Below are 27,012 nucleotides of genomic sequence, written 5' to 3'. Positions count from 1 at the left end.
GAATAAGAACCAAATTAAACTACCAACAACGTCAATAAAATCGAGAAAATTAAAGCAAAGGATCAACAAAAACTCAACTTATTAGGTAACTGGATATATTGGTCTTAACGTCAACAGTCTTAATCCTTTCGTCTAAACAGACCAAGAAAAAAAGCTTTCTGCATTTGTAATTTATTGCATTTCCGCAAATAATGCGGGTGAGTTCTTGAATAGCGATATCAAGATAAGATATTATTGTTTCGCTACGGATAGTAATTGCGATTTTCTCTAGCTTTTTGCTTGAAACGTGTAAAATGAAACACTTGCGATTTATTTAATGATTTGCAATTCTGTCCTGACAATCTCACGCGATACTCGTAAACATCAATTGTCACAAAAACTTCTATGATAGAATTAAAACTTTTCGGAAATTGTTATTATTCGTGGAATGCGCAAAAAAATTCTTAATAATTGACAATCTAAATAACAAACAAAATGACTGCAGACGTCCGCGATATTTTGGACATTGAGCGTCCCATGACTCCTGAAATTAGCCGAGAATCTTTTCTGGTTACAAAGAAAAGAAATTTTGAAAGGTAAAGCAAATCTTACACACTTTCAAAAATATTCTAAAAATATGTTTTGTTTTGATATATTAGAACTAAAGGCCCGTCTAAACGTCCTGAGGGCATGCATCGGGAGGTATTTGCTTTGCTATACAATGACAATAAGGATGCTCCACCGCTACTGCCTACTGATACGGCTTTGGGCATCGGTTCGGGATATAAGCAAGTCAAAGCTCGTTTGGGCATGAAGAAAGTACGTAAGTGGGAATGGGCTCCATTCACCAACTTAGCTCGAACGGACGGTGCCGTTTTTCATCATTGGAGACGTTTAAGTGACGAGCCCAAAGAATACCCATTTGCTAAATTTAATAAGCATCTACAAATACCGGAATACACATTGGCCGAATACAATGCACATCTGCAGACTAATCCACAGAAATGGACCAAAGAGCAAACGGATCATTTATTTGACTTAGCCAAAAGGTAAGGGACAAAAGTGTTTGCATAAATCGCGTGTCTGATTTAAATAATCTTTATGATATAGATTTGATTTACGTTTTATTATCATGGCCGATCGTTGGGATCGTACCCAATATGGTATTAAAACCGTGGAAGATCTCAAAGAACGTTATTATGAAATAATTGGCTTATTATCCAAGTCGAAGGCGGGAACGGCCGGTAACGATAAGAAATCTTTTGTGTTTGATATAGAACACGAACGCCGTCGCAAAGAGCAATTAAAAAAACTATTCGAACGCACCAGTCAACAAGTGAAAGAAGAACAAAATCTACTCAATGAATTACGAAAGATTGAAGCACGTAAGAAGGAACGTGAACGTAAGACGCAAGATCTGCAAAAACTTATATCACAAGCCGATCAACAAGGCGATGCTGCCGCTAACGCCCAAAGCGCTCGGAAGTATGAAAAGAAATTGCACAAAAAAAAATTACATCACCAACCCAGACCTTCCAAGGTCGATTCAGTGGTGAACGCCATAGAAATTGGGGGCAGTGGCATTAAGTTTGCAGATCTTAGAGGTTCAGGAGTTTCATTGAGATCACAAAAGATGAAATTACCTGCCAATATAGGACAACGTAAGGTAAAGGCTTTGGAACAAGCTATACAGGAATTTAAAGTTGGTTAGTACAATGAAATAATCATAAATGATGTTTGCAATAAAAAAATTAATCTTTCTATAACGAAGATCCCTCACCTCCTCCTACTGAGGAGATATGTAATTCCTTCAATGACCTGCGGTCTGATATGGTGTTATTGTGTGAGCTGCGTACAGCTTTATCTACTTGTGTGTATGAATTGGAAAGCTTAAAACACCAATATGAAGCGGCGTGTCCAGGGAAGGTAAATTTATAAATATAATGAAGATTTCAATAAACTTAAGAAAAGCTCACTTTTGCTTTAAAAATTGCAGTCTTTAAACATACCTGCCTCCCTTACACAATCGTCACAGTTTAAAGCCGAGCCAACTGAGTCAAATGCAGCCAGCAGTTCGACAGTGTAAAGAAAACACATAATGACTTTTCCAAGTTGATGTGAAATGCATTTTCACAATAAGCTTGTTTTTCAACTATCCTTAAATGGTTTAGTGTGTTGTGTTACTGAAACGATGACGACAATGCACGCGATGACCTAGTAAGCAGCATACAATTTCTTAAATATTTTCATGATCGCATATTAGCAACAGTAAATTTTTCATACCTACTACTGGAGAATGGTGGACTATTAATTTCGTCATTCCGATTGTAACATCCATAAATATGAGCCATGAGGAATGCAGACGTAGCCATCCGCTTATATATTGCAAATATGAAGTTCCGGATTAATATAACCATGTCAACCTGTCCACTTGTATCGCTTTCTCTATTATGGAAGTTATGAAAATCGAAACAATTGATTTAAAAATTAAGCTCAACTATTCCTTAATTTACCCAAACCAGTTTCGAAGAAGAATTGAAACTATCTTTTTTTGTCCAAAGGAGCAACAACAAAATTTTTGAAAATATATGTTAAAATAATTTAGACGAAATAGACGATTGGATTACCATTTACTAGAGAAATTTAAAGTGGTTGCAAATAGCGGTTGTAATAGTGGTAACCTCATTATTATTAATTTCCATCTATTTATCTTTTGTAGTGGGTGTTCAAGATTCGTCTTAACACGAATATAATTTTTTTGCAAACGGATTGTGTCTTCATCTAAATATGGTGTGATTTAAGAAAACTTCTTTCCTTAAAGGAAAAAAATATGTACTGATGATGTGAGAAATAATCTCTTGGGATATATTCTTTCACGAAATAATTTTCTAAAATATGTCTTCATAACTAAAAAAAGCATTTTTTTTTCTTTTATTCTACTTTATCAAGGTGAGTGAGTGATTAGATAAGTGTGCAATACTTTTGAAATTTTGTGATTTATATTAGTAGCAATGATTGATTGATCTGAGCTTATACTTTTCTCATTAAGATTGATTACATTTCATTATGCTTCTAATCTCTAAAAGAGATTTTTCTGCACTCAAGTGCAGCATGTTTGATGTTCGACATGAAGTTGCGTATGCGTGATTTAAACTAAATCTTATTAATTCGAATGAATCAGAAGCTGTGACGCGCGACTTCCAATTTATGAAGATAATTTTTCTCTTCGTTTTTAAATCAAAGAATTGAAATCTTAAAAAATTGTTGAATGAATTTTTTTAGAAAATTTTTCCATTTATTTTATATATGATATTTTTGAAAATTTCATGTTATTTTCCACCTCACTAAGGGTAGCATTCAGTTTGTGCGGTTCTGTATGTTTGGGAAAGATATGAGATGGTCCCGCCTTTTACTATTCCATTAAGTTATTCTGGCCAATTTGAGGTATTTTGATGAAATTTGGTACACTAAAGTTTTTTGCCACAACGACGAACACTACTGTAAACGAGATCGGATCACTTTTTCAACCACTTCTCAAGTGCGCCTTGGTCTGCTAGGGTTTTTTTTTTGGCTAGTTGTTTTGAATTAGGTCTGCTGATGGTTAGAGGTTATTCTTGCCATTCGGAGTGTATACATATACGATGTTTAAGTAAGTAAATAGGTAGTATACAAACTGACGAATATATAAAATTATTAAGTCTATCCTACATTTACTGAGAAAAGTTTCGAGTTCAAGTTTAAATGTGTGGAAATTCAAGATCCCTACACTTTAAGATGCCGAGAGATTCGGAATAATTTTCTTTAAGATATCAGCTATGATTTCTTGCATTATAATTTTAAATTTCTCTTCAGGACTTTAAATATGGGTTTAAATTATTTGACGATAAAATATATGATATATTGAAATATATATACTACTGAAAACTCTCTCTTGTTCATTTGTAAGTCAGTGCATAAAAAAATTGCAATTAAACGGAACTCAAATTATTTTTATTTCTACTAAGGAGTCGATAGCGCCCCCATAGTAATGAGAAAAGCAATATTTTTAAGAATTTATTTACTTTAGTTACATCCATAAGCTGCAGGGTTCTTCCAGATTTTGGTAGATTTATCATTTTCCCGCGCTTACGCACTTCTTTTCGCTCTCACTAACAAACATTAGCACCGAAAATAATATCCTGATATTCTCTTTACGGTTCTGCACTTTCTAGGTCGACTATTTCATTTATTTACTCCACACAAGAAAATTCAGCTACACACTTACAACGCCAGCCGAGCTATAACATATTTATCTTAAAGTATAACCATTAACTGTTCTAGCATTCAGCATAACAATGAGAATACATGAGTAATATAAAACAAAAGTGAAGAGACAAACTGTATACAAAGTATTTAATTAAATAGGTATAATGACCTTAAAACTAAGTAGCACTAGCAACCAGTAATTTAGTTAAGTTAGTGAAAGACGTTAAAAAAATATTATATGCTTTAATATGTTTTACATTTTCAAAAATCAACTTCTCAAGCATATTACAATAACATTAAGCAGAACCATGAAAATATTAAAAATACGCTAAGTAACGCTAAGAAGAGTTAAGTGAACACTGTAATTCCTTCCATGTTGACAAACTTCTTTAGAACATCCATCTTCCCCGTAGCACAGTTATATGAAATTTACAGTTAGCAGACTTTAGAAGGACTATCGATAATTACGAGATCAGACAGCAAACATTTTGATAAAGAAGTAATCTAGAGTCCTTTCGTTTTCTGAACCGTAAAATGCCGTACGAGACCGCCAACAGGCCAAAAGCATTTATCCAATATAATATTGTACAGATTAGTCGGCATCGGAAACTTAAATGAAGCAAAGCCCCTTACTTAAGGAAAGAACAATTTCAAACTGCCAATCTTGCTAGGATCCCAATTAGATAATCTCGCCTTAATCCGTAATTGTATCCACAGCCAGACGTTATACAAATATTGATTTCTAGGCTGAAACTGCTGCGAATAAGTTTGGTCGCCGTCCACCTTAAAGTCGGGGTTTGTGCTTGCTTGCCGTTAGTTTGACCATTAAATGGAACTGCAGACTTAGGTTTTGAAAATCATCTATACTCGCGTTAGTGTTGGCTAAACATCAGCAATAACTCTTCATTCCCTTAAAAAAAAAATACAAGTTGAAGCTGGGAAAGATCATAAGAAGACTTATTTTTTATAAGAAATTTATTCAGGAAAAGGTCTATAAAATAGTCCAATATGGTGCAATATGATCCAAATTCCATGCGAAAAGACTAAATGTCTTCAAAAGTTTATACAAAAGATATAGGTATAGATCTATCCCTTCAAAACATTCCACATTTAATTAAAGATTGGAATAATTTCAAAATTTCCATACATTTCTATAAACTTTAAACACCGCAACGTATAATATAAAATTCGAAAATATTACTTATAAATATATCTACTATGTTGTATTATTACATTATCTTTTAACCTACACCACTTGTGGTATAAGTGTATATCAAATTCGTGCGGATATATGCAACGCGCAAAAGGACTTGAGATAGACCCAGATTTTATTATACAAATCAGTATCAGACAGACAGACATACAAGGCGGTAGATAATGCTACTTAATCGATCTAAGGCTGTCTGTCCGCCCGTCCGTCTGATATCTGGCCATGCCATGTTCTTGTGTTTAACCAATAGGACGCAATTCGGCGTTTTGGCTCATGAACGAATGCTATTGCAAATGGCTCTAATTGGGCCTTTTTTTCGACTACTTCCCATGTAATACCTTATTTTGAAAAGCCGTTAAATTAACAAATGTATTAAGCGAGGTAGCGTAAGCTATGTAATGGTAGACCATGGCTCACTATACGTAACCCAAGCGTTTTAAGGTTCCTTTGGAGGTTCCTAAAGGAATTTCAGTTCAAAAAGTTCATTCTCATTATATCGCCTATAGCGGTTTATGTAGCTCTATATGTCCATATGTCCATATGTGCGCAATGCTTATCCTATTGTTAGAAGAATTTTCGAAATGTTAAATTAATTTCTATTTGTTTCATAGATCACTTGGACCATAAGGTTAAATAATGTTAAATTTCTGCGGATGTATGTAATGTATAGGAGGACTTGAGAAAAGTTCACCTTTTATTTTGCCGATTCTTTTTGGAATTACTTGCTGAATGGATTTAAACTTTTCCGTCGACCACTCCGTCTGATATCTGGCCATGCGTTCTTGAATATAACCAATAGAACGTAATTTGGCCCAAGGACGAAAAATGGTTGCGATCGTACCACTTGAAGCATATGAAGCTTTATTTTGAGAAGTGGTGTAGGATATTTAATGGTGGGCCGTGTTTCACTATATTATTTTCACTTGTTTTTTTGTTGTTAGAAAATTTAAAAAGCTTCTGGAGAAATATTTTTAATGGCGCAAGTCAAGTGGTGATCCATGCGTAATAGCAAAATGTGCAAAAGGTTTCATGCACGGAAAACGAAAGCAAACAGCCGTTTGCGGGCACTAAAGATAAATAGGAAGTATGCGAAGAGGAAGGGAGGGGGGAACACGTAATATGATGATGATTACAGTCGATTGTTTTCATATTGCATTTCGGAAGAATCGAAACAAAAATTATTGTTTGACATCAGACTTGCATTTATTTGGACCGGTGACGCTTGACAAATTTCTTGAATGAATTCATTGAAAAAGAAAGAAAAACGTGGGCTGTGCAAATGGTTGCAATCATACCACGACCGCTTCCTTATATATTGTTTCGGTTTATTTATTGTTGTTGTTTGCTTTCTGAACAAACAGAATTGTTTTTTGTCTTTTTTTTTTTGTTTTTTTTTTTTTTTTGGTTTTATACATACATAATACATGAAGCAACAAGTCGGTTAGAAGTAGGCAGCAGTTGATTTTGTTGGTTCGATTGTATTGGTTAGCTGACTGGGTTTAATATATTGTTGGTAAGCCAACGCAGCGTTAATGCCAATTTGAACAGTTGTTAAACGAACGCGAACAACTAAGCGTTAATAGCGTTAGTAATGTTTATAGCGGTTTTTAAAGTTGAGCGAGAGTGAGTTTTTTTAAAACAGAAAAAAAACATTAAAAAAAAAAAGAAAAACCTTTCCAGCCTACGTACTCTTATGACGGTTGATTTAAAAAAAAAAAAAGTTTCATTTCTTAATTAAAATAGTAATTAAAAGCCAAAGATTAAAAGAAAAAAGAATTTTTTTTTTTTTAAGCTAATAAGAACATATATATATATATATATATTTACTTAGTGTATTGCGTTTATAATATGAAAGGTGTTTAGTTTTTTTCTCTGCTTTTCTGCTTTCAATACTTACACACACTTACACAACAATTATTATTATTTCGAAATTCCTATACAGCGGCTGTGCGTATTTCCGGTCTTTAAAAAGCAATAAAAAGTGAAAAACAAAAATTCATTCATAAAATTAACATAAAAAAAAAAAAAAAAAAAGAATTTTTTTTTTCTTGTGGTTGCTTGTTGGTTTGTACACTATACACTATCATTATACCAACAATATCCTTTAATTCGTTACAAAGGAGAACAGAGAAAACAAAACAATCCAATGATCATCACTATAATAATGGCTGAGTTAACTGACGAAGCGTGAATGCTTGTATTTCTGTGACAATCGCGCATGCATGCTATGTTAAGAAAGAAATTTTGCATCCTTCGGAGGTTACCATCAACTATTGTTCGATTGTGCCCTGTGTGCCTTGTGTGTGTGTGTGTTTGTGTGTGTGTGGAAATGTCAACGTATATACGAAGGAGAATGTACATATAAATTGAGTTCTTTTGTTATAAAAAAAAAAAAAAAATTTCAACGCCTACAAAACGTCAGTAAACGTGGTGTACAAAGTTGTTAATGTCCGCCCATATTCTATGAGACTTGGTTTATTTATTAATTTTTTTTTTATTTTTTTATTTTTTTTTTGAATACTGAAAGACAAAATGTATTGGATTTTATTTATAACAATAATAATTTTCATCAATTATATACATTGAATATATATGTACATTCAAATACATGTATGTATATACATGCATACATCTGTAAAATTGGAATCATCATCTTTATAAGCGGACCGCCAACCAAATTTCCTTTTCTTCTCTCTTGCTTTATTTGCTTCTTTGAAAAGCGGTAAGTTTTCTTCATGAATGGCTTAAAAAATTCGAATTTAATTTAAATTTGTTTTCTAATTTTGCGAAATAACTTAACTAACTAACTATTATTTTTATTGTAATTTTTATTCTTGTTAGTTAAGCATCTCCCACTCACTAGAAACGCCTACATAAAATTTGATTTGTATAACTTTCAATATATATTTCAAATATATTGTATTAACCGTATTGTAAAAAAACGTATAGTCGATCAAAGCGGCCATTAAATATCCCCTACACAATTTCGCCTGATACATTTCTTAATTTCTCTTTGCGATTTTAAAAAATTGTATTTTGTTGCCATGAACGTTGGAAGCTGTTATGCGGGAGCTCAAGAAATAGGTTTGACCAGATCCAAATTTAAGATAAAATATTAATCATTAGAAATAAATAAATAAATAAATAAATAAATAAATTATATCTTGTTTCCATTTAATGACATATTTTTCGTGGAAGCTTTTTTATGGGAGTCCAAGAATTATTATTGTTGTTCAACTTTTGCTTCATCTACACAACATGCGCGACGAGTATGTATTATGCTTATGCGGATGTAAGCTGCAATCAGAAGAAGACCAACTTTTCATTATACCGGTCGATTCAAAAAGTGATTCTGTAAAGTGATTTAAACTTGTCTGTCCGTATGTCGATTTTGTTTTCTGGTAGTAATTCTTTAAACATTTTGGACGGTACAGCGACATGTTGTAAGGAACGCCATTGACCAAATCCCAACTAAATTGAAAGAACTTTTCTCTTGTTAAACTCTTTACTTGGAGTGAGCTTAGATCCATGAATAAATCTTTATGGTGCAAACTTAGCACCGTTCTTCTCTTTACATGGGAACAAGGCGTTGTTTTTGGTGTTCACCATCAAAATAAACAAAGAATTGTATTAGGGTATTTGGGGGTTTAATGTTCACCTTTGTCCGACTAGAATGTTTTTATCTGCTTTTTATATATAATTACTCTTATGGATCTACTCTCATCATAAAATATGAGCAAATCGGCTTTTTTTCGTTTATTTTTCGATGTAAGGTTTTCTGTGGGACAATGTTTGAAAAATTGGTTCATCCTATCCATACCAATTTCTTATGCCGAAATATTATTGCTCAACGATTTTTGTTGAAAATTTTTCGATTTTTTCAAAATATGAATTTGCAGGGGTAGTGGTTGTAGAAATGATAGAATCGAAATCATTCTCATCCTTATTTCAAAACAAGTTACGTGTGCCGAACTTTTCTAAACTTTCTCAAAAATCTGCTACTTGAATATAAAACTACATATCAGAGAGGCAGACCAAGCAGACAGAAAAGCTTGAACCGATTCAGAAAACGGTTGTGAAAACAACCTATGGATGTTACATAAATTTGCATAAGGCATGTAATCGGCATCATATATGTCGATGTCAGGAATAACCGACCATTTTCCATACTTTCCGTTTTAAAAAAGTTTTTTACACACAAAGGAATATTAACAGTTCTAGGTTCAGTTTCTTCAGAAACGTTTATAAATAGCGATAAGTTTAAGGTGGGATTAACCAATAAGATTCGCATTGTGTAGTTGCTTGAGCTATGCTTATAGAAAAATATTGCGTGGGGTATTGTCTATCTTTTTAATCTAAGAATGGAAAAAATGTATTATGTCATTGAAAATTGCTTTATTCCTCCTCAAAAGTTTCCCCTCTATTGCGTATGCACTGCTGCTAGTGTTAATCCAACTATTGGTCATATTGTCAATTTACTTTTGAAGATCGATAACGGGAAGAAATCGTCAGATGGCGAATGAAGACTGTACAGCGGATGAATGGCTTATTCGATTTTTGAAGTGCTTAAAAGAGATGTGTGCTGATGAATAACGATCCGTCGTTGTTTGTTTCTTTTCCTTATTTCCTCAACAAAGACTTCCGACAAACCAATGTTTATGTCCCATTTTGTTTGCCCTAGTCTTCTAAAGACACCGTCGGTCCTACATGATAAATTGTGCCGAGAAAGTTTCACAAAGTCTCACAGTGTTTCGAACGCGAACAACTTTTGTGAAGACTTGAAATACCCATAAAATCAACACTTTACTTTCCGGCTCATATATGTAGGCCCATAACTCCTCGCCTGTTACTAACTTCTCTATGACTTTTGCATTTCTTAAGCATGTTCTCGCAACCGGCAGGAGCACCTTTTTGACATTTTTTAAGAATTGCTGACTCCAACGAAAAAAAGTTTTTGCACGGCGAGATTATCATTCAACATTTGACATATGCAAGCCTAAAGTTGCCTAAGTCTCACAGTATGTCATATGCCGATCTTGCATGATTAGCTTTTGTACAGCATAAATGTTTTCCGCCACAATACCTGCTTGTTCGGACAATTCTCACCACTTTCGTTCTAGCAACGTATTGTGTTTCATTGCTAAAAGTGCAAGTCGGTTGACCCGTACTCCCCTATATTGATGATCCAGGTCATAAATCGCATAATTTCATCGCGTGAACATTTTTACGAGTTATTTGCAATTTTTCCTTGAGGCACAATTTCTCAGCCACCGTAAGCAAAACACAAACTGTACTCAAATGACTAAATGTTGTGACGAAGGTTGCCGTTACAAATGTTGAGCTTTCTATCTCTTTGTGTATAAAATCTTAAGCAGATTCTGAGTGAGGCTTGTCAACCTTTCTTTCCTCGGCCTAAAAAAAGGATTATCAGAGTCGCAAAAAAAAAAAAGAAAAGAAAAATTAAAATAAATATAAAAATAAAAAGAAAAGAAGGCAGAATATTAAAATATAAGTTTATAAATATATTTTCGTCTCAACTTATTAGTTTAAGTTTAAGAATGAAATTTCAACAATTAAATAATTAAAGCGTCGATATGCATATATTGATGAAAACAAGTTGCTTCACCCGGTTGATGAACATGAATAAAGTTAAGGAAACTAGTAAAAGATTTATAGATAGGGCAAGGCCAACCAATAAATACTTTACATAACTCCCTTTAATACAATCCTTTATTTATTCTTAAGATGAAATATCAAAAAATCATACCTACTTGCCATATAATGCAGCACCTTTCATGGGACCCATTATATCGGACAGTAAAACGTGAACTGTTGTGATACAAATTTCGCAAAATTAAACTTTTTGGTCAAAGATTTTGTTATACCTCATCACAATTTTGGCCATAAAATACTAAGAACCAAACTTTGTTGTCATACGAACGGTTACTTTTCGTGAATAACCGTATATGGTAGGACCATCAAAAGTAAAATATATTAAGATGACACAAAATTCTTTTGGGTCAACTTTCATTAAGTTACGTTTACTTTTTGCAAGAACGGGGTGCACGCCTTCTAAACTTTACTCATTCGTTTAGATTTTTAATTATTTTTGTTAAGACATATTAAAAGTTTGCAAATCTTCTTAGGGAAAGAGGTCGCAAAACCATCAAATTCAATCTGTTTTCAACAGGGTTCGCTATTGACCTAAAACATCTCATCAAATTTCATCATAGTATCTCGAAAATTTTGATTTGAGAGACAGATGAGATTAGGGTGCTCGAAAGGAGGATTTTCAATTGATAGATATAAAAAAAAGTCTTTCCTGCATACATTCACGCCAACCAAGTATATATTTATCACACGTCATAGAGTATAAATTAAGTGATAAGTTTGTAGTTTTCAATGTGATTTCACTGAAATTATAATCATACAGATGAATTTAGACTTTTTCTAGGCGCTATCGTACTACCGAGCTTTTGATGATTCAGATGAAATCACGTAAATGCCTGAAATCACCGAGATCATCGCAATCATCCTCAATACAATGCCGAGCTTCTGCGTAATTTTACGCGAAATCACTGAAAATCCCTGCAATCATCGAAATCATCCTCAGTACCATACCGAGCTTTTACGAGATTTCAGGCAAAATTGCGAAAATGGTCTAAATCATCGAAATCATCCTCAATACCATATCGACCTTCTCCGTGATTTCACGCGAAATCACGTAAGTACCTGATATCATCGAAATCATCCTCAAGACCGTACCGAGCTTCTGCGTGATTTCACGCGAAATCATCCTCAGTACCATGCCGAACTTTTACGAAATTTCACGCGAAATCACGAAAATGTCTGAAATCATCGAAATCGTCTGCAGCACTATTAAGTCTTGATTGATAACATATTTCAGATTCACTCTAAAATGAGCTGCCAAAACCAGCATATATTAAAAGACTTTTTATCTTTCATTTACTAATACGATTGAATTCCATATTATGGTAAAATCAATTTAGTAAAAATCGTGCTCTTTTAGCAAAAAGAAAAAAGCGCTTACGAAGACGAAAACGTTTTAATTTGAAAATGTGTTAGGAAAGCATGTTGTTGTGTGTGCCCAACTACTTTTACATTTACGTATATATATATATATATGTCATAGATGCACTCTGAATTTCTATGATGATGATTATTATGTGCATTATCTATGCGCTGCCTGACATATTTGTCTAACACCCATAGACTTTTTCATTTATTCTGAACATGTATTTTAATTTAGTGCATTTACATGGAAATAAAAACAAAACCTTTTTTTTTTTTTTTTTTTTTTTTGGTTGTTTGTAAAGAAAATGACTTTATTTGCAATTTTCTTCTTAATTTCCTACAAACAAACTTAAACGCACACATTTTTACATATAAAAACTTGTATATTTTACAGTTAATTTTTTAGCTTTTCAAACATACCAAACCCACTTCTTTTGATAAACGGTTTTTTGGTTTTACTTATTTTTTTTTTGTTTGTTTTTTTTTATGAGTTGTTAGCTCATCTATCACACGATATTTGATATGTGAGCGTTATGTTTACATAGCTATGTAATAAGATTTGATATATCGTACATAAACATACATATAAGAGCAATGTATTTTTATTTGAAAAACTGCCTCATATGGTTTTTTGCTAATAATTGTTTCGTTAGTTTTAATAGGTTTCTTTTTTTTTTTTTGATCCATTGATTGTCAACGTTTGTGAGGAAAAATGAAAATTTATTAATAATTTTTATGGTTATGTGCCGAACGCCAAGTTTTGGCTCACCTAAATATAGAGATTAAATGCAGAACGAATCAAACACAAGTAAGGAAATGATAATCGTCTGTGGATGCACCTTTTATATCTATGGTCTTTGGAAAAAAAAAAAAAAAAAAACGGTGCCTGTTGCGTGACCGACTTCTTCTTGTACCCTCATACAGATGGTTTAAAATCATTCATAGAATGGTCGAGGAAATAGTTTTTGCTGTTCTTGAGTTAGTCTATGAGTGATGAACAAAAAAAAAAAAACCCGACTTTTTTTTCGATAAAAATTTATGCTTGGTTTACATTGCATTGTAGGTGTGGCATTGGAGCGATTTGGTTTATTTTCAATATCAAGCTGCTAGTAAAAATTTCCAATCTTCTCGTCAAATTTGGGATTGGCAGGAAGTGTGCATCCACAAACGAACAAACATTCGCATAAATGGACCGACAGACAGATATGATTAGATCGATTCGGCATTTTCACGTATTTATCAAGAATATATAAAATTATTATTGGGGCCTATGAAGCGTCTTCTTCTTCTTGGTGTTTGCAAATGTTTTCACAAAATAAGTATAACTTATAAGACTCTGTTGGTGGATATAAAACTAACTATATTTAAAAATCATGTGGGTTAACCTCAGCGGGAATAATAATAACATTTTTGATCTATACTTATATTTTGTTCAAGATAATTGAGTTATATATGTATGTTTGTCTAAGCTCTACTTGGACGTTGCCTTATTGTATAGTGTTTCAATTTCTATTCTTACAAGTATTGAACGTTGTGTTGTAATACCATACACGACTTGTAATACAAAGATATATTAAGTTTGTGCGGATGTGTGCAGCACCTAGAAGAATCGGTATAAAATAACTTTCTGGATCGATTTCAGCTTATTTGTCCGTCTATATTGTCTTGCTTTCTTCTTTTCAACCTAGAAATTGCAAATTTTTTAGATATATTGACGAATTGATATATTGGTCTACCGAATTGAAAACGATTCGGATCCGAACAATTTGTCTACCTCTCCTCACGTAGAGCTTAATTTTGAAAAGTTGTTGTATGAATAATTAGGCTAGTGTAGGGTATTTAACGGTCGTCCATGTTCCTCTATAATGGTTTTACTTTTTTTCAATTTTTTGCTTTAAGATTTCTCACTTGTCTCATTATCTACTGAGCCTTCTATAGGCGGGGATTATATCGATTATCTCTCATTACATGGATTAAGATTCGCGATATAGGCAGATACTTTGCTGGCAAGTATTCAAATAGAATTTTAAAACTATATTTTGGTTGAAAGTAAAAGATCAAGTGTTAAGATCGAAAAGTTATTCTTCGCAGCAGTTTAAAACTTATATGAGAGAAAAGTAAATGCTTTTCTTCGATTTTATAAAAAACTAAAATCGATCCATTTGGAAATTAGAAGAAACGTTGACAATGCCATGAGCAATTTTGATCTATAGACTTGATCTATAGTTTATAAGGAAACTTGTCGAAATGGCTGGCATTCTATATTCGTCTTAAAGGAAAAGTTGTTTTATTTTCTCGCCATTGTCAGAATTTGCTTTACGATAACTTATCGCGTATCGGCCATTAGCGCAACTATACTCTGGCATTGCGTGATCAGTCAGTAATCCTAGCGTTTATGATTCGAATATCGAATTTGATCAAATTTGATATTCCGGAGTAATATAGAGTCGCAGTGAAACTTCCCAATATCAACTATGTTTCAAAATACAAAAGAAGGACCTTTGGACTTGTGACGTGTTTGAGAATACGGCTATTAAATAGCAAATCTTGGTAGATCTTTACGAGCGGCATCAATAGCCCTACCCTAATGGATATTGTTTTCGTATTCTTCTCTCTCTCTTGTATCTCTCTCTCGCTCTATCTTTCCCTTTTTCTTCCTCTTTTTGTCTGTCTCTCTCTCTCGCTCGTCGTTTGCGCTCGATATCAAGGGAGAGAGTATCGTTTGTACTTTTGCACAATCTTCTTCGCATTGCATCTTCAGATAGCTTCGATTTAGAAAACGAATCTTCAGAGGCGTTTCCGAGGCAAAAACCAGTATTATTATCACTACTTCCTTAACTTATTAATATACAGTTTTCTTTCTTCTTCTTCATATTTTTCATTGCAATGTCTCTTTAGTTGATAGAGTCACTCCTTGGCTATACTCTATCGCATACGGCAATGTAGGTTCGTGTAAAGCTCTTTTGCTAGGCTGATCTAATATAATACTAACATCGTTAACACTCGTTAGTAATCTCTCTACTCATTGTATGAGGCTTTCAGGTAATTGTCTTAGCAATGTTCATAGTCCTTTGCTGCATATTATGCTTCTGTCTGAATGAAGCACTTTTGATGGACATTTTCGAACGAATATCGACTTCACCATCGCTGTCCTATGAACTCCAATTTACTGTAACATTTCTGAAGTTTTTCAAAATATCATAACAAAACATAACATATTACTTGATAATCTAATAGAGACACGTGGGCAACAACAAATAAAAAAAACAAAAAAGGTACTTTGGTCATAACTATAGTGAGTGTTCAATCGGAAAAGCGTCGACTGAACACGCACACAATGGCCTGAGACTACCATTTTCTTTTTAGGACACATCATCTGAGTGATGGGTGCATTTAAAAAAAAAAAAAAAAAAATAGTTAACAAAATTTCTCTTTATGTCATCTTACAGTTCTTTTTAAAGGCCAGGAATCAATTTCGATGTTCCAAGACATTTGTAGCTTGTCTTGAGATTGCCCATCTATTATTATTTAAAGCGATGCGAAAAGTGATTCAGTCGCGAGATTTGAGCTCATCTATCCCTCTGTTAGCCTGGTTTTCTTCGACTCAACCTACTTGGTTTTCTTCCACTCAGCCGCCCTGGTTTTCTTCCACTCAACCTCCCTGGTTTTCCTCTACTCAACCTCCCTGATTTTCTTCCACTAATCTTCCGGTCCAACTGTCTTATTTTTTTTTTTGTGTCCAATCTGTAGGTCTGGCCCAACTTTTATTAATCAGATCGATTCGAAAAGTGATTCTGTCATTGATTTGATCTATAACCTAATCTGTCGGTCCATCTGTCTTATTTTTCGATGTCCAAACTATGGATCGCAAACTTTCAAGATATTATGATGAAATTTTCTACACCAAAATGCTTTGTCCAAGGATGAACGCTATTCCAAATGGTTCGGAATGGACCATTACACCTATAACTGCAAGATGGTGTACAGTGTATACTTGACTTTTCGAAACGAACGGATATGTGGAATGAAAATTGTATAATCATAAATTGTTTATCTCCCCAACCAAGTAATAATCACGTGCATCGATTTTTATTGTTTTATAAAAAATTGTTTTCGATTAAAATTTCGAATTCTTTTACAAGCTAGTAATTTTGGAATAGCAGTCAATTTATGAATTTTATGGCTTCTCTGTTTCAATCACAAAGTCATACGTATTAAGTGTAAATTCACGATATTAAACACGTCTGATACGTTTTTTAATCATTTAAAAAAAAAAAAAAAACAATTTTTTTATTTTTCATTTCATTGTCTTATTGATTTCTACATAAACAAAACAAAGTCTGTAGGTGGTTTTGGTGCTTTGGTGGTGCGTGAGTGTGTCTGTCTAACTATGTGCGATTAAGTGTATGTAGTTAGTGTTTAACAGTTATATACTGTGAAGTATGCGCAGAGATGTTGTTTGTGTATATATGTTTATATATAAATTGAATACGAGATTTTGGTTACTTTTTCGCTGTTTACTTCCCACACACAATTAATCCGTTGTGTATTTATGTAGCCTCCACAGACTATGTTTGTACTTTTTGTGTTTTGTTTTTACATTTATTTTCTTTTTGTGACGCTGTTATACTTGAGCTATGGGAACACGTGTGTGTTTGTATGTGTTTTAACAGTACTACGGCAAATATATATAAAGAAAAAAAAAAAAAAAATGAAAAATTTTTAAATTAAAAAATCATACAATTAAACTAAAAATGTAAATGAAAAAAAAAGAAAGACTAAATTGAAATTAAAAAAAAAAAAAAAAGTAATGGAAGAGTAAAAATTGAAATCTTCAAAATACTTTTGACGAAAACTAGATGATGTAACGTACGCTTACATGTATTTTGATAAGCGTTATCCACTACTGAAACTGGTAAAGTAATGCAAAGTATCAGTGCACAGAACGATTAAATTCGATGATTTTTACCTTTCTCTACACAAAAAAAAAAAGTTTCTTATTTAATATTATTAAGTTATTCAGTGTGTACAGGCGCTAATCAAGGAGCGCTGAAAATTAGATTTTCATCACTCATTACTTTTGTTTGTTTGTTGTTTGAAGAAATGTGTTGTCGAAGGTCATTAAACATTTTCAGAAATTTATGTGATGTTGCTGTGCCGTCATATCTCAATTGTTTGTGATTTTGACGCCAATGGCAAAGAATGCTCTGGAGAACTAACACAGATCAAGAAGACCATGGATTGAAAGACTTATTGGACGAAATTCCACATCAAACTCTCAAGGAATATTCGAACAGCTTGGCAGTTTGTGTACAATCATTTGGGTCACAGGCGATGGGAGAGATCCAAAAAGAGGGAAGAGAGCGAATCGTTTCAACGACGCGGTTTCATTGCTTGCCAGGCAAAACAAATTCACTTTGGTGTATTGCGGCTAGCGATGAAAAATGGGTTGACCGCGGCATCCCCAAGCATAAAAACTCAAGGATTATTCCAGGGGAGCCATCCCCATCGACATCGAAGGGGCTGTAAACTTTTGCTGGGCGTTTGGCGAGACCAGAAAGCCTTAGTGTATTACGAGCTGCTGAAACCGAACGAAACTGCTACTGTAGATGTCTACCAACATCAATTGAACGATGTATTTTTCGCAATAACGGTTAACAGACAGTATGTAATTTGTGTTAATTGGGTAAAGAACATGCTAACGAACTAAACTCCATGCAAAAAATAACTTTGAACCGATTAGTATAATAAAAATAAAAAAGGCGATCCACCTCCCTAAAGTTCTTCGTGATTCTGAAGGCATGCAAAAAATTTAACATGCCCTTATCGTAAGTGACGTAGGGTGTAAATATGTAAGTATAGTTCAACAGCATCAACTATTAACGTAACGTAGGAATTTTGATTCTCTTAAGAAGGTTTAAAGTTTTTCATATTACGTAATATTTTGGACTGTTTGTGTTCTCTATGGTATCGTTTGACATTTTATCTTGTTATTGGAAAGAAAGAAGAAACAAAATACGCGCTTCAAGAGTCTGATGCATTGGTTCGTTCCCTGAGAAAAGGTGAAGGGCGACAGAATTTCGGTTAGCGCATGTTTTGCAAAATCATCTTCGCTCGACGTGCTGGGACAAATTGGGTAACACAGACAGGTATCTCCGGCCGAGATGTCTTTCTGCAGATGGTTTCGATTATTTTATTCATTCATTTAGATCTTTATAGAATATGTCATATCGTTGACAGATCTGGCAATGATACCAAAATCATAAGTATGGCGTCTTCCGATTCTCATAGTTGGGAGTAAGACAGTGTTCCGTTAGTCTAAATATGAAATAAAAGTAACAATGAACAGAACCGAAAGCATTTCAAGTCCAAGTCTCCTGGCGCTAGAAGAAATCTAAAGAGTTCTGTACGTTAAGTGCAGCCTGCTCTGCTCGCCTTTGTTGAGCTTTGGAAAAGTTACGTTTTTTTCCTGCTATAACTGAAATAAATGAATGCATATTTGCTTCTCAGTGGGGGGCTTTCCGTATATAAAAAAGCTATGGGTGATGAGACCCAACCTTGAGAAGCTTTTGTCAATTTTATTGTCCGTTTTCTTTAAATTTAAATTTATTTTTCATTTATAAAATTTTTTTAGTTTTCAAGCATAAAAAATTTTATTTTTCAATTAACATATTTGGTGTTTTTTCGACTTTTTTTGTTTTTTGAAACAACTTAGAAATCATTTTTGCTGGAAGCATGGACATACACACAGACAAATAATAAGCAACCGTATTAACGCCTACGTTAAATAAGCAATTTTTTATTTTTTTTAATTTTCTGAATTTGTCTTCTTTTTTATGTTATGATTTGAAACGTTTTTTTTTTTGTTTTTTTCTATAGGTTGTTGGTTGCACAACCTCAACTGAGGCCTCAAAATAGCCAGCTTTTCAAGTTGTGTGGGTTTTGAACTTGAGCTGGAAAATAAAAAAAAAAAAAAATATAAAACACATCTCCCTTCTGTCTGCCTAATAGTCTGTCTATCTTTAGTCTTTAGTAGCATGTCGATATGTTTGTAATTCTTCTCTCATTACACTTAAATATATTTTGAATTGAATTTACTTTAAACTTCTTTCTAGATATGATTTTTTTCTATTTTTTTTTTTTTTTTTTTTTTTGTCAATCCTTTACTAACCAGTTTGTTTTTTCGGTTTAAATGCATATACATACGTATATATATATAGTATAAACGACAAAATGAAAATTGAATTCATTCAAAATAATTTTTTATTTTATTTGAAAGGCTTTTAATCTTTTTGAAAATTTTAATACGCGTTTAGCAAATTACAAAGAAATCATGTCAAACAACATTTTAACGAGTTTAACTTTAAAAAAAAATAAAAATATAAAATACAAATTTAACGCCTATGCGCTCGTTATTATGATTGCGCGTTGTTGTTGCTATTATAGCAATCTTGAAAAAAAAAAAAAAAACAAAAACGAAATTAAGAAAAAAAGAAACTAGGGAAGTGTGTAGGTGTTGAAAATTTTGAATTTCTTGCTTTGACAATGGTTAGCGTGGTTTACCAAAATAATAATAATAAAAAGAAGAAAAAACCAAACAAAAAAAAAAATTTAAATAAATTAAAACACAAAATCTTTTTGAACGAATTTGAAAAACCCTTCTCTTCAATTCCATTATTATCATTATTTAATTAGACTAAGGAAACAAATTCGAAGACTAGAATAAGACGAATACTAGCAACTAAGACTATCGGTTATAATCAGTTCTAATGTATCTCTGTTTCCGCTTTGGTTTCGTTCTTTCTAAATATTCCTCAAAGGATACGTAGTAGGAGCATTTGTGCGCCGAATGTGAGATTCCATTAAGAATAGACGTTGGTAATGCTTAATGTATAGCGATATGAAAGCTCGGAAAGAAGGTCTTTGAAAAATACCTAACCCGTTACCACCTAAACTATTGGGACTAAATTTCTCATTTCATTATCAGTGTTAAGGTATTTCCTAGTTTTGGGTCGAAGTTTTCTTCGGCTGCTTGATGTATAGGAACACGAAAGATGAGAGCGAAGGTCTCTTAAAAATATCTAACCTATTACAACCTAGACTATTGGCTCTATCTTTATCGTTTCAGTTGCAGTGTATCTGTCAGTTTTGCCTTCGCTTTCGGTTGACACGCAAGTCTCTTAAAGGGTATGTACAAGCATTTATGGAAAGGAAATAAATATGTGTAATATTTCCCTTCCCTCAAAGGTTACGTAGAAGCATTTATGCTTTCTTAAACGGTACACATTTACTATAGTAATTCGATGATATCTTCGGCTACTTTGTATAAACAGTGACATAAGAGCGTCGAGCAAAATGTCGTAGAAAAATGTCTAAGCTCTTACAACTTTTACTATCGGCTTTATTTTTACCTTTTCATTTTTCATACATGTTTCAGCATGAGCTTGAAAGTTCAGAGCGAAGACCTCTGAAAAATATTTAAGTAACTACGACCAAGATTATCGGTTTTATTCTTTTATCTTTCTCACTTGGCTTCGTTTTCGGCTTACCTGTAGGATACGTAGAAGTATTTATGCGCAGTATATGGTATTTCGTTAAGACTTCACCGCCATTAACCGATATTCAGATTCTTCGGATGGATGATGTATAGCGGCATGAAAGCTTAGACGTTGAAAGCCTCAAAAAAATATCCAATTAAAGTAATGCTATTGATCATTACAATCCAACTTTGCCCTTTAAATATAAAATCTAACCTAAAAGTTTTGAAATCATCTGCCATTCTGTCCGTACAATTTACTTAAAATTATATTATTTTTCGTCTTTTTCCTCGTAAATATAACTGCAGTTCGTGTGAGGCAATTTTGCTTTTCCCGTTCAACTAGGGGATCAAAAGGGAATCAAAACGTTGAGAATAATTTTGTGATGAAACTTAACATTTTTCTCCATACTTTTTTGAATCCATTCATTGATCTGAGCTCTTGGGTGAACTTGATCTTATATGAATTTGGGTTTTTTACTGCAATTACAGAGATGTTTATATTCATAGATCGTCACATAATTCGGGTCATCGATGTCAGGTGCGTGCTTCACTCGTTGCATGACACGGAAGCAAGAAGAAATTTATAGATCGATCCGAAATCCTGCGCTCATCAGAATGTTTGTATTGGCAAAGTTATCACGACAAACCTGCCACGAATTTCGTTGAAACAAAAGTGTAAAGTTCGTTAAAGTGATTAAAATTTCAAAAGAAAGGGGAATAAAATTCATAACATAACCTCAAAAAAAGTAAACAAAAGTTCTGTAACTCTATGAAAAGAGCGCTAAGGAGAGACATTACAACAGAGAGTTTGTAAAGAGTTACGAACATTTGATGGATTTTTTCTTTCTTTTTGTTAGACTGTTATGTTGACAGATGCTTGAATATTTCTATGCGGAGCCAATGTTTCGATGAATTTAACGTACCTTTCTCATCTTGCGTTCTGCTGCATATCAACCAAGATTGCTTCATCTTTAATGTTTATGCAAATGATGTGTAGAAAATTGTAAAGGCTTTGTATTAACATTAACTGCCACAAAGCGTACGAACTTCGAAACGTACAAGGCACACCATTAAAAAATTTAATTTAAATTTAATGCAGACAAACGATTGTTTTTTTTGTTATATTTATTTATTTTTTTTTTGCGTCTCTTTTATTTATTTATTTATTTGTTCTTTATTAACTGCACATGCCGCACAGTATTGCCTGCAGAGAGCGCCTTTTTCTGCTTTTTGGTTTACTTTCATTTCGGTTTTTTTTCTCTCATTTTTTTGTTTTCATTCTTAAATTTTTTTTTTTTTTTGGTTTCATTCATAAGTGAATGATTTCGTTGTATTTCAATGCCTGCATGTGTGTCCATAAATTTTATTTAAATTGATTTACTTCTTCACCTTAAATATACGAGGTATGTTCAAAGAAAAAAAAAAAGTTGACTTTTCAATACCGGCAATAAGGACTATTATCTTGAAGTGAAGCTAGGTTTACGTGGATCGGTAAATGGGAAAAAACGACCGAAATTGTGGAAAAACCCGTTCATGGGTACTGCGCCACAATGATGCGCCAGCTCACACGCCATTTACACTATCCACTGTAGTCACCGGACTTTGCCCCCTCCGACGGAGCTTTGCTGCGATTAAGAAAACAAAGACAGAATCCCTGAAAGAGCTCAAGGCTATGCCAAAGCCGCATATCAGTCCTTGGAAAAACGCGCTGGCAAAAGTGCATTATATCTCAGGGGAATTACTTTGAAGGGTGGAAAATAAATAAATTTTTCGAGAAAAATAAAAAGTTAACTTTTCTTTTCAAATGCACCTCGTATATCTGACATAGACTTTTTGTTGTGTTCGATAACTGTAATAAAATGTTTGTTTCTCAAGTCTTTTTCAAAGTTAAGAAAGAGAGAGTAAGTAATTTAGTTACCTTAACGCGTTCCACTTATTTACGCTTGAATGAAATGCCTTCTATTAGAAAGTCGATGAAATTTCGATATATCGTAATGATACTGATGGATTCCTGATTTTTGTAGTTCATGAAGTTAATTCCTATGTCCAAGTCTGTTACTTCATGACTGTCAAGATTTACTCGGCATTAAGTATTAATCCGTGTTAAAGGAGGAAATCAATGCATATATTGGACTAGGATTCGATTGGAGTGGATTATGTCAAAGTGTACTCGGCAGGTAGTTCGCAACAAGAACTTTATCGAGTTTGTATGCATCCAATTCTTCTTTTCACTCGATTTTGAAATGACACGTTTCACGAATGAGAACAAATGCATTTTCCCATCCGATGTTGAAATAACACGTTAGCGAATGTAGCTTTTTACACACAAATTTTTTTGTGGTAGCAAAATCCTGATATGAAGCACGTAATTGTAACTTTTGTGTAGCTGCATATTAAGAATTATATAAGCAATTTGTGTGAAAAAAATCAACGGAGCCTATGAGTAAGGAACGAAATTTCCCAGCTGAATCAATCCTGATGGTTGTACTACACATATCTGACTTCTTTACTAATGATAGCATTTTTGCTTCAGTCCATAACAACCGTGCATTTTCGCGGTTGCGAAATTGGTTTTTATTCCTAATTGTAATTAAAATTTTTATATATTGTACACCTAGACTGAATTTTCAATTTACACTATTTTTAAGTTTTTATTTTTGTTATAAATATGAATTGTTTCACTTTCATAAATATGTAATATGAATTTCATTATTACTTTTTTTGCACGGTTTTTTGAGAAAGTATTTAGTGTTTTTAAACAATTTTTTACATTTATGGCACAAATCCACAATTTTACCATATTTTGCACTTATTTTTGTACGATTTATTTTTGCACGGTTTTCAAAGACAAGTATCCATCGCGTAAAAAAAAATTTGATTGTATTATTTTTGCAATTAATTAATTTCTTACAATATTTATATTTTATATGTAACTGCGGTAGAGTTTTCAATAACTTTTAACCTTAGGTGCCAATACTTTGGAACTTAAGTCTTAGAATTTATTCGCTGGCTAAATTTATTAATAATAATATTAATAATATGTTTAGATGTGATTAAAATTAAGCAATTATATTTATTGTGCAATGCATGGGACGCCTGTTAATGTAAAAATGCAATCTTGCATTGTTGCATTGTTGTAAATATGCCAGTTCCCTTGTTGCTTTTTCCTTTGGACACACGCCATGACATGACATGTAGTTGATAATACTTCCGAGGACAACATTTGTAGAAAAATTGTGCTGAAATTCCATATGAAGAAGAAAAGAAGTTTTCAATGTCGAGTACTCAGCTGTCTTTGTCGTCGTTCAATTGAATTCACTTTGAAGCAAAGAAAAATTATTTCTTTTCTTCAAGAAAATAATTCTGCTGCATTCTACCGACCCAAGTAAGGAAAAACCCCCTTTTTTTTATCAACATTGTCTGCTTTAAGAGCGATACAATTGGACTAACTGTTTTCTAACATTTTAGGATCTCCTTTATAGAATGATTATGCTTAAAACACTTTTTAGCATTCACCATAACCTCATCATTTGATTCGAATCTTTTTCTCTGAAGCATTAGATAATAGCCGTTGGGGATTAGATTTGCAGGACATGACGAGTGGGGATCTTCCATCTGTGCAATTTTGTGTTTGTAGCCAGCGATTTGTAAGTCGTTGTTTTATTTAGTCGTCGTGAATAGCCACAGCACCCATGGTCAACCTTGCCACGACTAAATTTTCATTTATTAAGTAACAAACATGGTTTTTGGACATGTTCACTGCCTCTACTCTCTTTAACATTAATTCGACTATTTAGATTCTTCGGCCGTCCCGAACGTTCATCATTACCCAAACTCCAATTGGCCACAATTTCCTCGTGGTATATGACGGTGAAGAATCCCCGTAGATAGCGCCCAGCTCATCTTTGATTTGTGTACACGTATCGACTTTTAAAAAGCAACTACTTACTGACAGTCCAGCATTCAATTTTTCCGATTTCGCACAAATACTTACATCGAATCCCTCAAATGATTGTCAAACAACAACTGCGCGCCTAAAATGCTTGACACTGTCATGAGCACTGCAATGCATGCAAAGAAATATTTCACAACTTTTTTCATGTTTAGTTTGAAAATTGTTCACCTCACCTACGCACGTTGTCAACACACACACACACACACACACGCACACACAAATCTCTGCGAGAATGCAGTTATGTTATCTTACTAAGGTTAGTTGTAGTGCCTGTATAAATCTTCCCACGCTTCCAAAGGATACTTTGCTCATTATCACTGCCATGTCTTACAAGAGTTCTTAAGGGCCAACAAAGAAGCCAGACGAAAGCAAACAAACGCAATGACGGCATAGATGCCTGGGTGTTGGCTCGATTTGACCTCGTTTCCATTGGAGAATGGTATAGTTGTCTTTATTAGGCAAAGAGAGGTTGGTTTGGAGAAACTAACTCCACGGACGGCATATAGAGTTTTGATTAAAAGAAGAGTAAATTCTCTAAAAAGAGACCGATGATAACAAAAACAAACGTAGGCATAGCAGGTATGTAAGTGATTCGATATCTCTCAGTTCTCGGAAGAGAATGAAGGGCATTGGCTAATCTAATACCTGGCCTACTAACACCATAGCATATTTTTACAAAACCTTTTATAATGAAGCCTTAATCGCCCTCTTAGTGTTCTTTTATATATATATATATTTTTGAAAGATTTCACATAAAATTCAATTAACAATTTTTTCAAAATCCCTTTGGATGATTTTTCTCTTTCTTTTAGTTATAAAAAATGTTTGCTTAGGATTTTTATTATGTTTTGAAAATTGTTTGCTTGCAACATCTGCTTCGAATTCCAAAAGTCTTTCATTTGTATAGCTGTTGTTGTTGTTGTTTTTTTGTTTTGAAATATCCTTAATATTTAATATCTTGAAAGGTTTTATTTTTATTTTTGTTTTTATTTCTTATCCTAAGGAGATTACTAATAATTATTTAGTTGGCCAACGGCATAATTTAATTGCTTTAAAAGTGAAAAATAAGTTTTCAATATAGTTATTCATAAAAATCTCTCATCATCATCAAAAGATTCGACGAAACCAAACCGACGTGTCATTCATTGTTTTATTGTATGTGCGTGTGTGTGTGTGTGTGTGTGTGTATTTTTAATTTCTTCACCCGGTCCGGTTTCTTATTCTTCATACCTTCGCCAAACGAAAACAATACATTTTTTTTTTTAATTTTTTTTTTTTTTTTCTTTTTATTTTTTCATTCCGTTTTTTTGTTATAATACAATTTTTTTTTTTTTTTGCCTTTAATACCTGACAACAGCACCATTGCCACCGCCACCACCAATTGGCACCACTCAAACGCAGATGTATGTGCAGATCCATCTGCGCGATGGTGATTCATAAGTTCATTGTTTTGTGCACGTACCTAGGAGATGGACAGACAGACAAACAGTTTAGGCCTTAACACACAAATACACACACATATATATATATATATATATATATTAACGATAAGTATACAAACTTTGCTGTTATTGATGTTATGTTTTTGTTTTTCTTTTATTTTTCCTTTTTCAAATATTTGCGTGCTTGGTCGGTCTGCTCATCGTTGTGATGAAATGAAAGGAAAAAGGCAGTGAGAGAGAGTGAGAGAGAGAGAGAGAGAGAGAGAAAAAGAAGAAGAAGAAATAAAACGAAAGAAGGGCACTAAGTTGATAAACCACCAGCAGCAACAACGGCAGCATTTAAACATATATTTGAGGTTTTTCTTATTATTTGCATTGTAGCTATTATTGTTGTTGTTGTTGTTGTTTTTACTGCTGATATTGCCATTGCTTTAAATACTGATATGTATATCTTTTAAGAAGGAAGCGGATGTTTTATTGTTTGTTCGAAATAAAAATAAATAAAACATTCATCGCTAACAACAACGCAATCAAGTCATTCTTTTCTTGAAATTGCTTACAGACAACAACAACAATATTTAAGGTTCATTGTTTCGAGTCCTAGTTA

At 33.3% G+C, this 27,012-nt stretch overlaps 2 protein-coding genes across 3 annotated transcripts in view; both read left to right on the top strand.

Annotated features, from left to right (window-relative positions):
- Window positions 1–331: 331 nt before the first annotated feature.
- LOC119636945 (DNA methyltransferase 1-associated protein 1) lies at window positions 332–2,665 on the top strand. Its single transcript, XM_038032698.1, has 5 exons — window positions 332–575; window positions 639–1,028; window positions 1,090–1,685; window positions 1,751–1,905; window positions 1,976–2,665. The coding sequence occupies exons 1-5, from the start codon at window positions 475–477 to the stop codon at window positions 2,063–2,065; spliced, it is 1,332 nt and encodes a 443-aa protein (XP_037888626.1). The 5' UTR covers window positions 332–474; the 3' UTR covers window positions 2,066–2,665.
- Window positions 2,666–7,991: 5,326 nt separating this feature from the next.
- The window catches only part of LOC119636943 (slit homolog 3 protein), a 50,505-nt gene continuing 31,484 nt past the window's right edge, over window positions 7,992–27,012 (top strand). For both annotated transcript variants that reach the window (XM_038032695.1, XM_038032692.1), the window contains exon 1: window positions 7,992–8,156. The gene's annotated coding sequence lies outside the window, so the exon portion shown is untranslated. The remainder of the gene's footprint in view (window positions 8,157–27,012) is intronic.

The sequence above is a fragment of the Glossina fuscipes genome, unplaced genomic scaffold (assembly GCF_014805625.2).
Source record: "Glossina fuscipes isolate IAEA_lab_2018 unplaced genomic scaffold, Yale_Gfus_2 42, whole genome shotgun sequence".
Lineage (NCBI taxonomy): Eukaryota > Metazoa > Arthropoda > Insecta > Diptera > Glossinidae > Glossina > Glossina fuscipes.
This window is presented reverse-complemented; position numbering and strand designations above follow the sequence as displayed.